The 20,182-nt window shown below is 38.8% G+C and overlaps 1 protein-coding gene across 4 annotated transcripts; it reads right to left on the reverse strand.

The window, feature by feature from the left end:
• Positions 1 to 5,085: 5,085 nt before the first annotated feature.
• LOC124290473 (multiple epidermal growth factor-like domains protein 10) lies at positions 5,086 to 20,017 on the reverse strand. 4 transcript variants are annotated; one of them, XM_046727180.1, is made up of 11 exons: positions 19,950 to 20,017; positions 17,510 to 17,573; positions 16,754 to 16,873; positions 16,441 to 16,668; positions 14,490 to 14,675; positions 12,343 to 12,480; positions 11,071 to 11,217; positions 10,711 to 10,851; positions 10,488 to 10,628; positions 5,947 to 6,037; positions 5,086 to 5,384 (listed from the first exon to the last, which is right to left on the reverse strand). In XM_046727180.1, the coding sequence occupies exons 1-11, from the start codon at positions 19,962 to 19,964 to the stop codon at positions 5,219 to 5,221; spliced, it is 1,437 nt and encodes a 478-aa protein (XP_046583136.1). In that variant the 5' UTR covers positions 19,965 to 20,017; the 3' UTR covers positions 5,086 to 5,218. The 4 variants fall into 4 exon arrangements, with proteins under 4 accessions (XP_046583136.1, XP_046583138.1, XP_046583137.1 ...); XM_046727182.1 differs by lacking the exon at positions 14,490 to 14,675; XM_046727181.1 differs by lacking the exon at positions 11,071 to 11,217.
• Positions 20,018 to 20,182: the final 165 nt, after the last annotated feature.

Raw genomic sequence — 20,182 nt, forward strand, 5'->3', positions numbered from 1 at the left:
ATTTGTGGTGGCTCTGCCGTCTACACCAAGTGCTGCTCCATACAGATGTGGAAGATCATCCAGTATACTACTCTGGTTACAAAGTCTCCGTAAGGCCATGTTTTCTGAAATATATATGCTTAATCAGCAAAAGAAAGATCGGTTATTTGTAAACATGATGCAACATCTCACTATCTAAATCACACTCACGTTTCTGACAGTAGGAACCGAACCATCCTTCCTGACATCTGTCTGGATCACCGACCTGGCTACAGGGAGTAGAGGGGAACACGGCACAGGCAGCTGCAGTGTTACAGTGACACTCGGCATCTGTTTGAAAATAGATACCTGAACTCGATTGAAAGTGATCATATTCAAACAAACCAATAAACATATGAGAGATTAAACTTTTACATTCTGTGAATGAAGTTCTTACCAGTGAGAGTAGCATAGACACAGACCACTAGCAGTCCCATCCAAAACCAACCCATGAAGTATAGCTGAATGAAAACAGAAAACGTTCACAGCCTTGATCACATAAACAGCCAAACTTACCTGAGCGTGCAGAGTGAAGAGCTTTAGACCTTTCAGTGTTTCTCAGCGAATAATGATAACATGTTTTTAACCTGAGACACAAATTCGAAATATTTATAACATGTAACAGTATTCCAAAACACCCGGGTGGAATTGATTTTAGCAACCCAATGCTTGTCATAAGAGGTGATTAACGGGATAGGGTGGTCCGGTTCGCTGACATGGTTGATGCATGTCATCGTATCCCATTCCCAGCTGTGTACATCGATGCTCATGATGTCAGTTGCTTGAATACCTGGACCAGATTCGATTATTTACAGACTGTGTGTGGGATTAAACAAGGAGAAAAGAAACGAAACCAAATATACCATACCGTCTCACGTTAACCGTGTTTGTTTACAAACATCTATCGCGCAGCTGGAACATTTCTGTGTGCATCTTTAAACAATAAACAGACAGTATCCTGAGAGGAAAATAATTCTACGCATTCATATCCCTGGTATCCTCAAACAACGATTTAGCATAGCACCAACTGCCCAGGCAGGTTTCAGGTCTTAGTTAATGTATACAATATGACGTGTCGAGTGGAGTTTTTCAATTGCTTGGCTTTGTTCAAGTGTTTGGGGTCAAGTAGAGTGGTTTTTATGTGTGTTTAGTTTAATGAAAAACATTTAAAAAATAGTTTTTAGTGACACCTTTTCAGCAAAGACAGACTATTCAAAATGTGACACATAAATCTGTTTATTACATTCGAATACTCAAATAAAGTACTCCATTTGTTTTCATTAATTAACGTGATTAACAAAAATGTATTCATTGTTTAACTATTGTCATCAATAGACTTTCGTACAAATGGAAGCCCAAGAGTTCAAAGGTTAAGGTTCTCTGTTCAGGGAACGTCCCATAACTGTATTTCTTTCTATGTATCCAAGTCTGAGCAATAACGTGACACTGAACTGCAGTTTAAAAGTAAACACAGTCTCCGTTGAGGGTTTACAAAAATGCAAACTGTCTGTGCTGTAAATATCCAGTCTAGCATTCACACACTAAAGACCTTGTTCATATTTGCTTGTCATATTTCAAGAACGAGTTCAGCTTTGAGTTTACGAAGAGACTACAAGGTTCGTAAAGATGAAATATGATTCTGTATTGTCAATAAAATGCTGTATTAAAAGCGTAACGGACAAGCCGTATGGTGATAATGATGATATCAAAAAGATTGTCGTCAAGCAATATGAATCTAAAACTGAAATTAAATTTCATTTCGGTACATGTCGTCAATCATGTATATTCAATGGATCACAACTAATTCAATGACTAAAGTATGTACTCACCTCGGACAAGGGCATCCCGCATAGAACACAATCTCACTGCACGTTCACATCGGCAACCAGGAAGAAAATAATATGTATGACAGATGAAGTCACATGCTCAACGGGTTGTCTTGTATGCATTGAAGGTGGTGCAGCTTAACATGCATTGAAATTGACATTGCAAAGCCTTAAAGGCTCGGATGTATGATGAACAAATACTGAATATCACACTCTTTCTCTCAACTTCTGTTTCTGCTCACATATAATGTAGGCAAAGTCACTGCCCGCTGAGAGCATCTGACTAGATATACTTTGCGATTACAGTGACAAGAAAATAAAATAAACATATGACCATTGACACTAAATGTACCATTGACATTATGATATGGAGAGTTTACCAACATCTCTCTCTGATTTCGTAGATAAACAAGCTTTGCATTGTATGCACCAACGTCAAATCAGTAAAACACGGACATCGCGGAAACTTCTTTTCAAAGGTTTGCTGATACATCAAGACCAGAAATGTCTGATATGAAAGGCGTATGCAAACACTCATGATCGAACGAGCGATTGTCTCGATATGTATGCAAAACTTGAATCCATGCCAGGCCTCAAATCCGTGTCGGATTTACAAATCCATGGCAGATTTTCATATGCACGGCTAGCTGCCGTACCTTCCCAGATCTGCGGCGATGTTCTTATTAATCGTGATTAGAAACTTTCAGCTCGGCAGAATACGTGTTAATAAAATTCCCTTTATGTGTTTATGTGTCTTCAACGTTGTGATGCATCTGCCTTATTTAGCCAGTTTTTTATCAGACTTATGTTTGGATTTGTCGAGTAATTGTTTCCCCTTTAATGAAAATCCTTAAGAAAACTCAAACGATTGAATAAGGGTAAACATTTATTTATTAAGGTATGGTGTAAATCCTGCTAGGGCCCATGCAGGTAGCCAAGGTTCTGTAAGTCCCCATGGTCCCTAGTATGGTGATCTACCTCCAGTTGTTGGCGACCAATAGCCCATTTTTACATTGTATTGTCTAAAATAGTTTTCTACTTTTAAAAATACATGCTAGCTAGTTTTAACTCTTATTGTGACACTCTAGTTATTTTACAGTCCGTCGATGACTGGTTATTTAACTACTTGTATATTTATTGTGTATATACAACATTTCTCGTCACTGTATTGCTGAAATATTGCCGAGGTGACGTTAAATTCACTCACTCACTTATATGAGATGCAATTGTTACAACACGGTGGTCTTAGGAAGACCCGCTGTACAACATACACACATGCACATGCACACACAGGTCCGCACTCGCATACGCATAGGCGCACGCACACGCACGCGTGGTATGTGTACAGTCTACCTGATCATAATGTCAATCTAGTTATGACACCACTAATAGCCTTTCTTTTAGCAATAGGTCCAGCTCCCTGATGGTCATTTACAACCCATTAGATGCAACACGCTGTAAGAAGGATATCGTGAACTATTAACTAGTGTACACTTCTTCAACGTCATCACTTGCAGCAGCATCCACAGCAGCAACATCTCTTTCCACATCAGTACGTAAATCCCAAAACATTTAGAGTAAATTTAGGCTTGCCACGTATTTAATCGTAGAATATGTGTGCTTTTAATTTATGGCTAGATTTCTCTTCTGTCGCCAATGGCTGAAGGGATGGTGTAAATCCAACTAGGGTCCATGCAGGTAGCAAAAGTAATGTAAGTCCCCATGGTTCCTGGTATGGTGATCTACCTTCAGTTATTGGCGATTTATAGCCCATTTTTATACTGTATTGTTTTTCCCCTATTGTTAAAACGTTTTAGATTTAATTACTAGTTTTACATACATATCTGTGATATTCTAGTTGTTTTACTGTCCTTCGTCGGCAGGTTTTTTATAATATACATATATTTCATTTCAATATCAAATGTTCTCGTCACGATATGGCTGAAATATTGCCGATGTGACGTTAAATATTAACTCACTCACTCACTCACTTGCCACATCATGTGTTAACGGAATCAAAGGTAGATTTGTGCAAAATATGCGTATAGCTGTTGCAACTGTTATCTTTATATCTGCGTATGAAACTATGGCCCACCGATCGGTAAATACAATAATATTGTAAATTGTCTAGTGATAGGTGGTCTCACATGGTTTTGATCGACTTTGTTATCACCTGTTCGTTTACTTGAAGTCTCTGAAGTGAGACTCTGTGTAACTCTTAACTGCATAATAATGTGCTCCCTTCTGGCTTCACACTTTAGGTATGAATAAACAACTAAAACATGTAAGTTTGGCTTAAATCTTTATTGTATACCCTCTGTTACGGTAGCCTCTCATTCTTCGAAGGTGCCGCGAATTGTCGCCACCAACATCAATCACTGTATAGATTGGAAAGCTGTAAACGAACTATTGAATGCCAGTAGAAGCCGGTCATTAACGGAAAATATAATTTTTGTGTCATTTCTAATATTAAGAACAGAAGGCTCATTATCCTAATAATTATTGTTTAATTTCTTTGTGTTGCAAGTTTTTGCAAATAATGTCCTTTCTCATGATAACACGAACATCACTAAATATGTAATAAATATCAAGGTAAAGACTGTAGCTATAGTCAAATTTATCGTTATCACTCTTATGACTACAAGACATTATTTTTACACGGGGCTATTTAAATCAAACACGTGTACATCTGACATACCTGTCTCTGTGTACCATCTACCAGTTATCTGCGATACTTGTTCAAGCGTATTTCACTAGTATTTTCTGTGTGATGTGCTTGCAAATAGATTTCAGAAATTGTATACAAGAAATGGACTTATTCGTTTAAGTCCATTTGAAAAAACATGTTCTGTCAATAGTGGCAATATAAGGAAGCACGTCCATGACAAATTGTCATAACAGCTTTGACTGATGTTTACAGAATGAAACGATGTGTGTCATAAATCGATTAAGTCTTAGTCAACAAAGCATGAAAAGTAGCATAACTCAGCGAATGTTAACGTTGACAGAAAAAGATGTGCGGTGTCAACAGATGACAAAGATAAAATAAAACGTGAGTCAACAAAATAAAATATTATAACTATTTGGTGTCATTTACAGATTATGTACAGGCCTCAATATTTATTTAAGTCGACATTCTACTTTCATTTTGTATATGCACTACGCTACGTCTTCCTATGGTCCCGGAAGCAACTGATGCTGCATTTAATTTGATTAGTTTGATCGAGAACAAAACATAAAATTATGTATGAAAACATCTATTAGCATGTACATGCTTTTCTTACTAAATCACTAAACGTCCCCAATAGTGTGTCACTTTGTGATGGGGTGAAAAATATACATATTTCTGCAGTGTGGTACCGTTCCTTGTCCTCTCATCCAGTTTCATCTTGAACGTGACTGACTGTATTGTAGTAGGGCGTTGCATTGCCGATATGTTCGTATGTACTTTCTGCTACTGTTGTCCTCGTCCTCTCATCAAGTGTCACATAGTGTTCATCTCTCACCTTGGTCTTCATGCTTTCCAGTTCTTTCAGTAATCTGACGTGAAAAAAAGTCATTGCTAATTCGTAAAATTAACAGAAACCAGAAAAATGGGTCCTCAAAACTGTTGTAACTTGACTGCCACGTCACAGCTAAAACAAAACTTTGAAACTGTGTTTAATAGTAAGTAGCGAATTGGGGAGGTTACGATTCGAAATATATCTAAATAGGGGGTGAACTGTGAGTATTGTAGTAACGATGACAATCACATGAGTGATTGTATACTGTATTTTACATTTTCGGCGTTGGTTTTCAATGATTACCTGATTTACTCTCACGCACAAGTTTAATTAACACATTAAGCATCTGTAAATATATATATGAATACAACCGCCAGTGCACATACTGATACACGAGTCAAATAGTTAAAGTTTGAAGCAGAACTCAACGAATTTAGAAACTGCTAAAATACTATAGCTAGTAATATATTTATCACCAATGAAAAGTTTCTATACAGGATAAACAGAACAACACGTTTTTGATGTGTAAAGGAAACGGTCTGCAAGGACCGGTGCACATTCATTTAGCGTATGGACAACAGTGATGCAAAATATAATACCGTCTTATGTATAAGGTTGCCCCAGTCAATGCGCAGATGAGCAACACACCAAGGACAGCTGCCACTGGGATTCCCCAGTTGGAACACTCCTCTGTAGGGTAGAAAAATAGGTAACTGTGAAAATAATCCAGAATATATCAAAAGAATAAAGAATTTACAAGTGCGTCAGTTTCAGGTGCATTGTGCGTGTTTAACACTGATCTGAAATTCCGGTTTTCATTTCATCAAGTAAGACATGTTGTCCCTTGTATGGCATAATTCTAATCCTCATAAAAATAGTGTTAAATAATATTCGAAACTAACGCAACACAAAGAAACAAAAGGTTGTTAAGTCGAATCATTTCATTGTATGTTGCATAGTCTCACCACTGTATGTGCCATAGGGCTTACCTTTACACACAGATGTACAGTTAATCCCATGTGTACCAACGGCAGACCATATGAGAACCATATGAAATCGTTTCAAATACAAATGTCATGTTTGATATGCAATACCTTCAAATTAGGTATCCAGCTTTTCGTTGTTGGAATCTAAGAAAGTTACGACAGCCTATAATCATAGCGTTCATGTTGTGACATGCCTGTTTACGAATGAATCTGTCATCATTCACAAAGAGTTTCTCCTGATATGGCTGTTGACAGGTTCCATGAGTGTCATTGACTGTGCTACATGGCATGCTGGATTGCAATGACTACAACCAAACTAACAGGAATTAGAAATGACAACGAAATGTAGCTACATAGGTTATGGATTTGAATTTCAGTTCATTAACCTAACTGGTATATATCTATACCAGTAGTATACACAATGGGGATACGGGACCAGGTCCCTAATCCCGTAGCCTCATTGGGTATACTACTACTGAGTTTGACGAAAATCGGTCGAATAGTTTCTGAAATATTGACTTTTAAGTGAACATGGGGTCGGTCGGGAAAAATCAAGGCCTTTTTCACACACACACACACACACACACACACACACACACACACACACACACACACACACACACACACACACACACACACACACACACACACACACACACACACACACACACACACACACACACACACACACACACACACACACACACACAATACATACACACACATACACACATACACACACACACACACACACACACACACACACACACACACACACACACACACACACACACACACACACACACACACACACACACACACACCACACACACACACACACACACACACACACACACACACACACACACACACACACACACACTGATGACCTATATCATACAGTGGGCGATCGAAAAGGGACTGTGTCATGAGGTACAATCATCAACTCGTCTCTGACGAATGCTCTCCTCGGCCCGTCTTTCAAGTAGTACAAGTTCGGTTCGCCATCTTTGTTGTAGTCTTATGCCCAGAAGGCGATGGCTCATGGGCCAATCTGGTAGATTGATTACTTGTTTAATCTTTCTGCTTGAGTATATCATCCGGGTATCCTTGGTGCTGCAAGTCGGAGATCCACTTGTATATAACATTGTCCTTGTGATACTCCGTGGTGGGTGGGGAACTCGGATGATGAAATCTCTACACTAACCATGGCTTATGAAACCCCCACCGAAAAAACAAAACGTCCTCTTGAAAATGATCCTGATGATGATGACCTTAGACCGTCCAAATCAATTGACTTTGGCCACGCTTTCTTGTGATTGAAACTCTCGACAAAACACCATTAAAGCTGAACCCTTTCGCGGTTTCCAAGGGTATTCAAGGTATCACCAGCGAAGTTAAGAACATTAAACGGTTACGTTCAGGTGCGTTACTGGTTGAGTGCGGGAAATGGCAGCAATCAGCCAATCTGTTGAACACTGAATCGTTTGTCAGCATTCCTGTTGCTGTCTCTGCTCACAGGACATTAAACACAAGCAAAGGTATCATCAGAGATCGTGATCGGTTGTTTTCTGACATGTCAGAACTTGACATCGTGACTGAAATGAAAGATCAAGGTGTACTCTATGTAAAATGCTTTTCAATCTGTAAAAACAATGAAACTGTTGACAACTACTTATCTGTTTTCCTTTTCGTCACCAACTGCTCCCAAATCACTGAAAGCAGGTTATTGCAATATCAAAGTTGACACTTACATTCCTAATCCCCTGAGATGCTTTAAATGCCAGAAGTATGGACATGGTGTAAATACTTGCACATTGTCCGTTGTGTGTGCTCACTGTGGTGAAGAGACATTTCATTCGTATTTCATTAACTAGCTGTGTTTGTAAGACCATGGAACGCATAATAAATAATCGACTTGTTTGGTACTTGGAAACCAATAACCTAATAACACATATACAATGTGGTTTTAAAAACAGAAGTACTGTCGATCACTTGGTGCATATAGAATCATTTGTTAAAAACGCTCTAATTAATAAACAACACGCCGTGTCTATCTTTTTTGATCTAGAAAAAGCATATGGCACTACATGGAAATATGGCATTTTAAAAGATTTACATGGTTTCGGATTTCGAGGCCGCCTGCCTCAATTTATAGCCAACTTTTTGAATGACAATCAGGATCAGGGTGTCCCACAAGGCAGTATTTTGTCTGTCACACTCTTTAGTATAAAGATAAATAGTTTATCTATAGTTTTAAACGATTCAATTGACGGATCGTTATTTGTGGATGATTTTAATATTTCTTGTCGCGGTACAAATATGCATACTATTGAATGGCAAATGCAATTGTGATTACACAAAATAGATAAATGGTGTCTTGAAAACGGTTTTAAGACAAGAGGAGGAATTTGACAAAGCAGAGGCTGCATACTGGAAAGAGAACCCCATGGAGTATTCTTCTGTGGACAAAAAGCTATGAAAAATGACTGGGGAAGGACCAATAGACCAACCAGCTCGTATACTAGGCCACTTTGGCAACGATACAGCTAAACGGTTTGCAAATCACAGCGGAATGTATGTTGTTGGGTACGTGAGAGGTATTCTATTCTGTATCCCTGGTGGGACTATTTGTTTCTAGCTGTATACTACAGACACCAGTCTATCTTTTTTCTTTTTTTTCTCGATAGAAAAAGCTAATCCCGCTCGGTCTCTGCGAGCTGCAACTCAACTTCTCGATTGTCTTTCCTCTTCGATATGGGCGAGTGGCAGATTTTGCCCAGCCTGCAAAGAAACGGTCCACCCTCCAAACGTAGGCATTCTATTCGAACCTTTTCTCGTATCCTGTAGCCATACACCGGAATTGTTGTTTCTCCAGTCGATGGCGAATCCAGTAGCAGCAACAGTCGGTTCTTCCTTTCGTATTTTGCTACGGCGAACATTTGGCACGTGTAGATTCCTTCCGGAACGTCTGTGGCTTTTTGGTGTTCGCTGCATGGAGGGGCTGTCACTTCCATATCCTTGGGTCCGCCGTAGTTGGGCAAAGGGGTGGTATGCCGTCCCCGTCCCTGTCCCCATGGCAGGTCTTCTTGTCCCGATAGCTGCCGGAAGATTCAAGATTCTTTCTCGCTGCATGGACAATTGGCCAACTCGTCAACAAGACGTTGGTAGCGCAGGCACCACGAGAGGCAGTCGTCATCGTACTGGTTCTCTATGTTCGAAAGAAAGTAGCTGATTGGGATTTCTTCCAGAACCTCGAGTGGGAGTCGATCATCCTGGGATGGTGTGTAGTCTTCTATAGCTTTGTTTTTCCACAGAACGCATTTCTTGCTGTCAACGCAGTGGTCGATGGTGCCGCACTTGCACATAGAGTTGTCTCCCTTGAAGAGAGTGGGGAGTTCTGATATGCCAGCCAGGCAGTCGGTGCACCGGTGCACCGGTGGTGTCTTCTGTCCTTGGGTTCTGCTGGGCAGCAGTAGTCGTCCGCGAGAACGTAGCGGAGTTGGTCCGATGCCGGGCGAAATTGGTTGGGTGGGTAGGGGTAGATGAAATCCACTATTTTGCCGTCTTCGACGAATTGGCGAAAGTACAGCAAATACAGTTCCAGAAACTCGTGAGGCATCTGGCAGCACTCGTAGAAGGTTTGTCGAGATTTCTCCAGGATTTGTTTCTCTCGGTCCGAAAGCAATACGTGGGCCATGAAGACAATGCCCATGTCGGCAGTTCTCTCGGAGCTGCCATGGATTCGCAATATGTGGTACTTCCTCTTTGCTTCTTGAAGGGACAAACGACCCAATCGAATCTCCGCATACGCTTCACGCGATCTATACCTATGTACATAGTGTATCTCTAATTTGAGTGCACCTTCGCTGATGGAGAAACAACATGAGAGTGGTCCAAACTGTTGTTGTTTTTCTGCGCTGGACTCCATTTTTGCTTTCTGTATACCTGTCTTGGGGTTGGATGGACTACTGGGGCCGCGAAGAAAAAAACAATAACAACAAAGAGTGTCCCTATATACTCAAATGTTGAGTGGAGGTGCACCCTTTGGTCTTTTCCCCATTACTTTAACATAGGGTTTTTACTTTGCGGTCCTGTACCACCACTGTGTATACTACTATACCTTAAGTGCAATATACGCCATTAATACTCACGTTGTAGACACGTGCCGTCATTAATCCACCCTGCTGCACATCCTTTAGGACAAGTTCCACTTATCTTGTCACAGCTGACACCATCCAGACAGTTTCCACATTCCGAGGAGCAGTTGATACCATAGGAACCATCTGGACATGCTGCAAACAAACAAACATAATGGAGTCATTAGGCAACAGTATACTGCAAGGTTAACCTTCTTTTAAGATGATGCAGACCCACCTTGTAGACATGTTGTATCACTTTGCCATCCTGCTGCACATCCTCCTGGACAGCGTCCGTTTGTCTTTTCACAGATGCCATTGTTTAGGCAGTTTCCACACTGAGAGGCACAGTTTATGCCATAGGAACCATCTGGACATCCTGCAAAAAATACATATACATATTGAACGCATGACGTGATCTATTATTGAAAGTTTCTGTCCACTTAAATCATATAGATTTACCTTGTATACATGTTGTGTCCCTCTACCACCCTGACACACATTCTCCAAGATGGTTTGTCCTGTCATCGCTTATACCTAGTAACTAATGTCTATATGACCATTAATGCAACTTTCATAAGACAATATCACTACTCATGTTGTTGACATAACATTGTGTGGTCTCTCATCCACCCCGAGGCACATCCTCCAGGACATGTTCCGTTTATCTTACTACATCTGACGCCACTGGGGCAGTTTCCACACGGAGAGGCACAGTTGATACCATAGGAACCATCTGGACATGCTGTAGGATTCACACAGACATGTACTGCTCATCCTGTCACTCTGGAGTGACTACAGGACCCAAACAACTCCAAGACCACATATGCTTGAACATAAGGACTTTCGTTCATCACCAAGAATTGGACTCCAAAAACAAACAAATGTGGTCTAATTATAATTCATAAAATTTGCAGACAAATATCCATTTATCGAAAAGATCATAGGAAGAAATTAGGACTTATGTTGAAGACATAACATTGTGTCGTTCTTCACCCATTCAAATACACATCCTCTAATGCACAAAAACTGATAGTCTTAAAATAAAAGCGTCGCAGTCATTTTCACGTTTCTGCTTTTGTAAATCGTAATGGAAGAAGGAAATTTTACAATCAAAATGTTAACTGGTGTGCCAACAGCCTGCTCGGAGGCTTTCACTGCATCATGCTGTGAATTGTAAAACTAGAAAAATGAGTCAACGGAATCAAAGTAAACCCATTCTCAATGAGCTAACATATCAGGATGCCCTACATGAAACATCTGTACATGTAGTCGTTCCCACTGACAAAAATAACAAAACCATTATATGGAAGCATCATTGCATTCAAAGAACTTCTGTTAAAGGACATAAAATAAATGCTACTTACGTAGAAGCAATCTGCACAAACCATGTATAAGAACTATCAAGGTTGGGATTTACTTCAAACCCTTATACTTCAAATCCCCTTTAAATCCGTACAATGACATGTATATTTTTTCAAGTCGAGCAAATGTGCCAACCAATCCAGTTGCCATTTATCAGATAGGATGACATCAACAATAAGGTGACATTTACCATTGATGTTATCACATCCATAGAGTGTTGGATTATTCAAACTTATCAACAAACTAGATCAACACTTTATATCATAAAAATATAACTTGATATACCGTTCCATACAACTTAGAATTATATACAGTTTATATTGTGTCTTTGCTGTTGAAAAATGCTTTTGGACATATGATTACTTAAGAATGCATTGATACTGTCGACTAAGCTCCATCACACCAACATACTAAAAACAGAAGTAGACTAACAATACCTGGAAAGTATTTGCGCGTACCAGAGATACCTACCCCATTAAATGTTATTTGTATTTTCAGCACATACCTGTTTGGCAATCAGTACCATGATTTCCAGGGAAACACCCACTAGAACAGCGACCAGTGATCTTGTCACATACATCATTACTGTTTAGGCACCGGCACTGTTTGTCACAATCTTCAGAAAACCAACCGTCACTGCAAACTGAATATTGTTCAACATGCGGTTACAGTTTAACAGTACGATTTTGAGATCGTATGTATTCAACATTTATATGAATGTGACTATTTCGGATCCTAGGTGGAATATGTTCATGTTATTTATAACTTTTATATACACGCGAAAATCCGGGTTAGATTTTTCCCTTCAGTTTGTCGTAAAAAGCGACAAATGGGATCGGGTGGTCAGGCTCGCTGACTTTGTTGACACATGTGATCCCAATTGCGTAGATCAATGCTGATGCAGTGGAGAGTCGATTATTAACAGACCGCCTCCATATAGCTGAAATACTGCTGAGTGCGGCGTTAAACATCAAACCAGCCAACCAAATCTAACTTTTATGTACACACATTACATTATGGTTGAAATATTGATTATCATGATCAAATTATCTGATATCCAAATTCACGTTGTAGGAAGTTTTGCGATACAGTCATTACATGTTCATTTCCACTGCTTTGGTATATAGAGAATACTACACGAGGTCTCATTACATACGAATTATACGAAACGAGTGTCCTTCCTATGGTATCTGACCGAGCGAAGGTCACGAGTTCCGTATAATTCGTATGTAATGAGACCGAGTGTGGTATTTTATTTATTACCCACGTCTTACATGCATTAAACTGACCAAATAGCGTATTTTTTGTTATTTTTTGGTTTCAAACCGAAACCGGTTTCATAAAGAGGTTGCGGAAGAGTTTTGTACTGTAGTACAATATTTGCATGACGTCACACTGTAATGACGTCACTGCCTTGGTAACAGACGTCAGGATGCATGTCAGTTGCCATCGCCTCGTACAGCCTCCTACAGTAAACTACTCCGTAGCACCCCGTTTCTTGGTTTGCAGTTGCTTCATTCGGCTAACATCACTGGTGGAAACATTCCGTTTATGTTTTTCGATGGATATAATGTCTCAGTTCGACTCACAATTAAACAGCGACACGGCAACGTTCGCAATGTTTACATTCCCACAATGCATTTAAGTTATAGAATGAATGAATTCACGTGTTCGTTATGAATGAAAAAATAGTTACGTCAGAATGTGACCTAATTGAGAGGTCATCGGTTATCCAATCAAATTGTTAGAATCTCAGGTCAAGTCGTTACGACACAGGTCAACGCGATACGACACTCGTGTGACGTACGAGATTAGTATGCAACTACCCATACGTTGACCACGTAGGTAATAAATCTTAATATCTCAAGGGGGAAGTACCAAGAGTAGCAGTGCTTGGTTATTTGTGTCGTGTGCATAGATCTCAGGTCACAATTCAATTGAAGTTAAGCAACGTTGGCCACGTAGATTACTTGGATAGGTTTGGCTAATTAGGAGATAAACGTACTGTGTTTGGAAATTAGATGAGTGTTAGACCGAATTGATAGTCTCTAAATTTCATTTGAAGCGAGCGGCTTCAAATGATTAATTTGCGCAGTAAAGCGCCGTGAAATCAGATGCATTTTCAATCCAAATTGATACCGTCTGATTTTATGGATTGACCAATCAAATTCGAGCATTCCATGTAGCCATGGTAGAATACCCCTTGACACCTGAGAGTTTCTAGGGCTTCTTCTGTCCTGCCCCACAACGAAGCAAACGTGATACATGTGAGTTTATTCAAAATTCTTTCTTTTCATCCAAATTCTTTCTGTTCATCCAGCTGAAAATGTGTGCCCGGTGGGATAAGTCATATGACTGTTAACCTTCTAGCGCCTCACAGGCAGCTTGGGTTGTCCGGAGTTCAGACATTATGCTGTATGCTGTATAGTCGAGTTCAGCGCTATATAAGTGGCTTTATTATTATCAGGGTGAGATTGAAACAACTTATATAATTAAAAAGGATCAATGTGTAGGTGCAACTGTTTGGTGAACCACTGTTTGGAGCCGAATGCAGTTTCAAATGAACTCATACTTCTGAACATAATCACAGTATAACGTTTATCCGATAAAAAACAAAATCTAACTATGTGAATCCACATAGCCATTACATACCAAATATCTGCACTTCACACAAAGTAAGATATTTCGTTAAACCAGGTATCCGTATAGTGACTGTGGTTCCTGTCAGTGGCTTGCGGCAGGTGACATTAGCTATAGGTGGAGGATGTTCAGTGGATGACCAGTTGTAGCACATCTGGTTTCCAACAAATATCTCCATGCCATCGCTTCTCTCCTGAACTGAGCACAAATAAATGTGAAATATGATAGGTATCAACCATGGCGGATGTGTTTCCAATGTTAGATAGATAATATAGATGACGTGCTGTGAAAGATATAAACACACTCTTTTGTTCATATTATATCATTCAAGCTGTCAGGGCACTGACGTTTAACCTAACATACGCAGAAAAACGAATCGGATCAAATATTATCTCTAATTCCAAATGATAGTTTTATGATAAGATTTTTCAGTGGTTACTTCTATGTGGCATTATTCATGCACTGCAGTATCAATATCGCTAAACCTGACATGCATTTTTGTTCGAAACCACATTTGATGAGGACATGTATCAAGTGATGACAAACATACACCTGTACACTCACTCACTCACTTAAATACATACGTTTACGTTTCAGAGCATGCGGTTAATAGTCCTAAGTCTAAGAATGCCTAAATGACACTGATATTGATCTCTGTTACTTTACAGGCCGGGTATATTTGCATCAACACTTCTCTTCAACATTTGCTACAGCTGAAATTGTAAATTGATGATGGAGATTTCTGCATTTCTGACTGAATAAGAGTGCCATATTACCTACATTGCTTGCTACAATGAATGGAACAGTTATATGGATACAAAATATTGTGTTTTTACATATAAGTGATCTCCGTTAATGTTGTTGAACGTAACCATTTGTGAATTGATCATAATATTGATTTTTTTATGAGGGAAACTCCTGGATTTATTTCTAGGTGCAAGGATACACTGAATTTTTCGTCGGTCCTTAAAAAAACATTCGACCTCAGAATCCGAACTAATGTTATCAGGGAGTGCTTGCATTTAATTACGGGATAAACAGGCTAAAAGTCACAATGATACACAGCGTTATAAGAGGCTATCGTTAAAAAACATGATCATTTATCACACGGTTCCAAAAAGCAAACTGAAGCGTTACTTAGATATCAAGGTTAATACTGTGCTCATGAGAAACAAAATGTGTTCAAAGTTTATTTCAGATATCCAGATGTACTTTGAATAATTATTCAAAGTACATCGTTTTCATATATACTCCCCATCAAAAGTTTTGACTCACTAGTGTACATGTAGCCACTTACTTCAGGCAACTGTTCTAAACCAAATTTTGCAAAATATTCCATACTGTTTAAAGGTGCTGTTTATACATGAACTGATGTACTGTAAAACAAATTCATAACGTTGAAAAGATTATTGTTATGCGTTTAATAAATGATGAAACTCGGTTAAAAATGTCGTGTTCTATTACTTATCACTGGAAATGATGTTTAAGAAACTGATGTCGTTCTTGACTAACAACATTCGTTACTCAGCTGATGTGAAACAGTTGGTTTTCTCATGGTGTAATATATCGTTCAGTGTGAGGCAGAACGTGGAATACTATTTTATGCAATTAATACATCGTGTCGTAATTAATATTTTTTTAAAAGGCGACAGAACAGCCCGTACAGTTCTGGTGACTCAATACCTTGTTCGATGGAATTTTAGATGAACATAATACATGTATGACTCTTGCAAAGTAACCCATTTTTGTGTAAGAACTCCTCAACAATCTCTCACACATTTGATTTGATAACATATATTCTGGTTCAGTAATATTCTATTCAGTCAATTTTCGTGGGTTTCGGACTTGTATAATTTTAGGTTGTCACTTAAAAGGGGAAATTCCCTCGATGTTTAAAATACACCCTTTTTGCTGTGAAGGATGTTGTCACCCTTACATCTCCTCTTGAAACATGTGTACTCACGTATGTCACGGATATAGAGTCTGATGTGTTGTATCTTCTCTGGAACTGAAGTGTTCAGGTTCACAGTCCAGGTGGGATTTGTCTCTTGTTGGGTATGAGCACATGTCCGTGGCGTGCTCGTGACACTTGTGGTGGCTATGCCGTCTACACCCAATGCTGCTTCAAAAAAATCCGTACGATCGCCTAAAGTGCTACTCTGGCTGCTAGATCTCCGCAAAGCAATGTTTTCTGAAGTATAGATACATAATCAGCATAACAAATATCGGTTATGTGTACTCATGATATTACATCAACCAATTAAAATCACACTCACGTTTCTGACAGTAGGAACCGAACCATCCTTCCTGACATCTGTCTGGATCACCGACCTGGCTACAGGGAGTAGATGGGAACACGGCACAGGCAGCTGCAGTGTGACAGTGACACGCAGCTTCTGTTTGAAACGAGATACCTTAACTCGACTGAAAGTGATCCTACGTATACATACGGTCCAACAAGTATATCAGATAGTTACATTTTTACATTCTGTGAATATTAAGTGAGTTAATAGAAGATCATAGATTTAGATATAGAACTAGTTTGTAAATGTAAAACGTTCTTTAAACAATGTAATATAAAACAGGCTATAGATCGCCAACAACTGAAGGTAGATCACCTCACTGGGGACCATGGGGAGCGACAGTGCTTTTGCTAAGTGCATGGACCCTAGCTTGATTTACATCATCCCTTCAGTAGTTGGCGATTTTATTCCCTTTTAGCCAGAATTGAAAGAACACATATTCTACGATTAAAAACATCTTTGAATGAAAACGGACTTACATACACTCTCGGGGGCAAACATTTTACGCTACCTCAAACCTCTTTGAAGGAATTGCCACTCACAAAGTCATTAAGTCATTCTAACAAATTAAAATTCCTTTATTAATTACAGAGCAAAATAAAGTTTGATCACTTAAATCAATTTCTTTTAATAGATCAATAATTAAATGAACATGCCCATTGTTTAAAGTACTATCATCATTTTAACATTGTAATAGTTATAAATACATTTTAAGAATAAAGTCCTTACCAATGAGAGCTTCAGAGACACAGACCACAAGCAGTCCTATCCAGAACCAACCCATGCCGTGTAACTAAATGAAAACGAACAGTCGTCATGTAAACAGAGCCGGATTTGTTGTATCCTTTCCGTTGGATTAGATCAAGCTTAATATCCATGCCACATACAGACACAGACATACGAGTATGTCATATTATTCTTATTGTATGTTATGTGGACTCATTGTGTCTGCCTAATACCAGTGGAATCATTTAAATTTGCAGCGAGTCTATAAATTATAACTTTTCAGGCGATTCGTCAAAGCGGAAGCAAACAATTTACATCAACGCCGAGTTTAATTTGTATCAAATATACAGTACACTGTGTACCTGTTGGAACTATTCAGTGGCGGGCACCTTCTCTGCCCTTGTCGATTGCAGTATATTCAACCTTTCAGGTTTGTAAATCAAGACTATGTGGTGGTATGACCTCTGTTGAATGATGTGAAAACACGATGTTCCGGGGAAAAAACAAAGAAAGGCATTTTCCCTCAAAGGCCGATTTGAACGCTAACGGAATGAAGCTACATCAGGGATCCAATAACCCCTGATGGTTGTTAAATCCTACAAACTAAATGAGTTTCATGATCGTCATATCTCAATTCGCCCAAAGGAATACCCATAATTTCAATCACTAGATTGTCTGGTCGAGAGTGCTTCGTTTATAGACCACTGTAGTACTACTACTGGAACATTGCTGACTGCATTTTTAACAATGAACAAGCAGTATCCTTGGAGAAAAACAATTAGACCCATTCATTTCCCTGATATCCCCCAACGACGAACTAACATAGCGACAGCTGCTCCAAAGACGTGTTGGAATTGACCGATGTTTTAGTTAATTAATACAATTTGAAGTGTTGAGTTGAGTTTCCGAATTTGCTTGAATTTCCTGGTCTTTTTCAGGTGTTTGTGGGCTGCTGGAACGATGTTTTCACGAGTGTTCAGTTAAATGAAGAACAAAATAATTGTTCAGTGATACCTTTACAACGCAGAAACACCATTTAGCATCGAACATATAAAGCTTTCGCCAGTGAAAATACATCCATTTGTTTTCATCATTCACCGTGATTAACACAAATGAATATATTATTTAAACATAGATGATGTTAATTTCGTTATTCATCATTATTATATCAGATCATCGGCAACAAACATACCTGTTAATATATATTTTAGGAATGACAGGATTCTACACTCTTTTCTTGAATTTATGGTGTTGTTTATAGTTTTCAGATATATTCAAATTATTTTCACTTAAATATTCACTTTCACTAATATTTGGCAGTATTTAGCAATGCATCTTGCAAAATATATGTTCCGAAAACATGTGATAAATACTTTCAGAATCTCCTTAAAAGAACGGTTAATACTATGACTGGGACATACCTCGCAGAAACTCTCCTGCTTCTACTTTTTCAGATGGACTTGTACTGAAACCGTACACATGCTTGATGGAATACTAATTTAACTTTGGACCATGCATTGTAAAGATCAACATGGGTACATGGTGCACGTGTATTTTTATCGTTAGAATTCCTTTTTCTGAAAATGTCACGTATACCTAATTGATATAGACTCAAAACATCTCCAGATATTTTCACCAAAAAAATTTGTTTTCATTAGAGGATGTGTTTTACGTTCGACTAGAAACTCGATTCGCGAATATGATTCACTTTGGTTTTGCAGAGCTCCGTATTTCTCCTGAACGAACATGACTAATTCTGACAAATATTTACTAGTGTAAACTTAATTACCGAGAAATTGATCAAGGTAACGTGAAAGTACTCAGAATATCGACAGAATAACTGGAATAAATAATAGATGGTCGAAGCAACAAGTAAATGTTGGAAATATTAAATAAAATAGCGATTACAATTTATTGTATGCTCCAAACGTGGCATTAATCTTTTGTATAAATGCTGGACCGAGGGCGTAAAGGTCAAGGTTCTCTGCACAGGGACCGTCGCAATATTGTATTTCCTTCCTATGTCGCCCTGTCTGAGCAATAACAAGACACGTCAGTGCAGCGTAAGACTAAACACAGGGCTCTGTTGAGGGTTTACAAAGTGCAAATTGTATGTGCAGTACATGTTCAGTGGAGTATTCATACACTTTAGACCTTGTCCGTATTTGTGTGTCGAGTTTCATGAAATTGATTCTGAGTTCACGAACAGAGACGACAAGGTACGTGAAGTTATAATACAACCCTGTAATGTCAACAATATGCCGTGATCAACAATGTGATTATGTGGGACTAGCTGTATAGCTAACGACGATATGAATATGATTATCATCTAGCTATGACATTTTAACTACATGTAAACTGGAAACAGTTATTATGTCATTCATATGTAATTATTCGTATATATTCAATGAATCACAGTCACATTATTAAAGTCAGTACTCACTACACACAGGACCATTCCGCATCAAGCCCCATCACACTGCACATATCGGCAACCAGGAAGAAGATAACATGTATGTCAGATCAGGTCACGTGATATATACATCGGCGTTCTTTTTCGAACACTGAAGGTGGCGCAGCTTAACATGCATTGGGATTGAAATTGTAGAGGTTTAATGGAGAATACGAATGAATTGCAATAATTTGCTGGGTGAAAGATAAAGTCATCAGAAACAT

Source organism: Haliotis rubra, unplaced genomic scaffold, assembly GCF_003918875.1.
Source record: "Haliotis rubra isolate DU_JTF1 unplaced genomic scaffold, ASM391887v1 Scf466, whole genome shotgun sequence".
Taxonomy (NCBI): domain Eukaryota; kingdom Metazoa; phylum Mollusca; class Gastropoda; order Lepetellida; family Haliotidae; genus Haliotis; species Haliotis rubra.

What these genes read in the sequence shown, in the direction of transcription:
- LOC124290473 (XM_046727180.1), bottom strand. An exon ending in TGGTACTGATTGCCAAACAG is followed by an intron (nt 11,218 to 12,342) that starts GTATGTGCTGAA and finishes TGAATCCTACAG; the next exon opens with CATGTCCAGATGGTTCCTAT. An exon ending in CACAATGTTATGTCAACAAC is followed by an intron (nt 10,852 to 11,070) that starts ATGAGTAGTGAT and finishes TATTTTTTGCAG; the next exon opens with GATGTCCAGATGGTTCCTAT.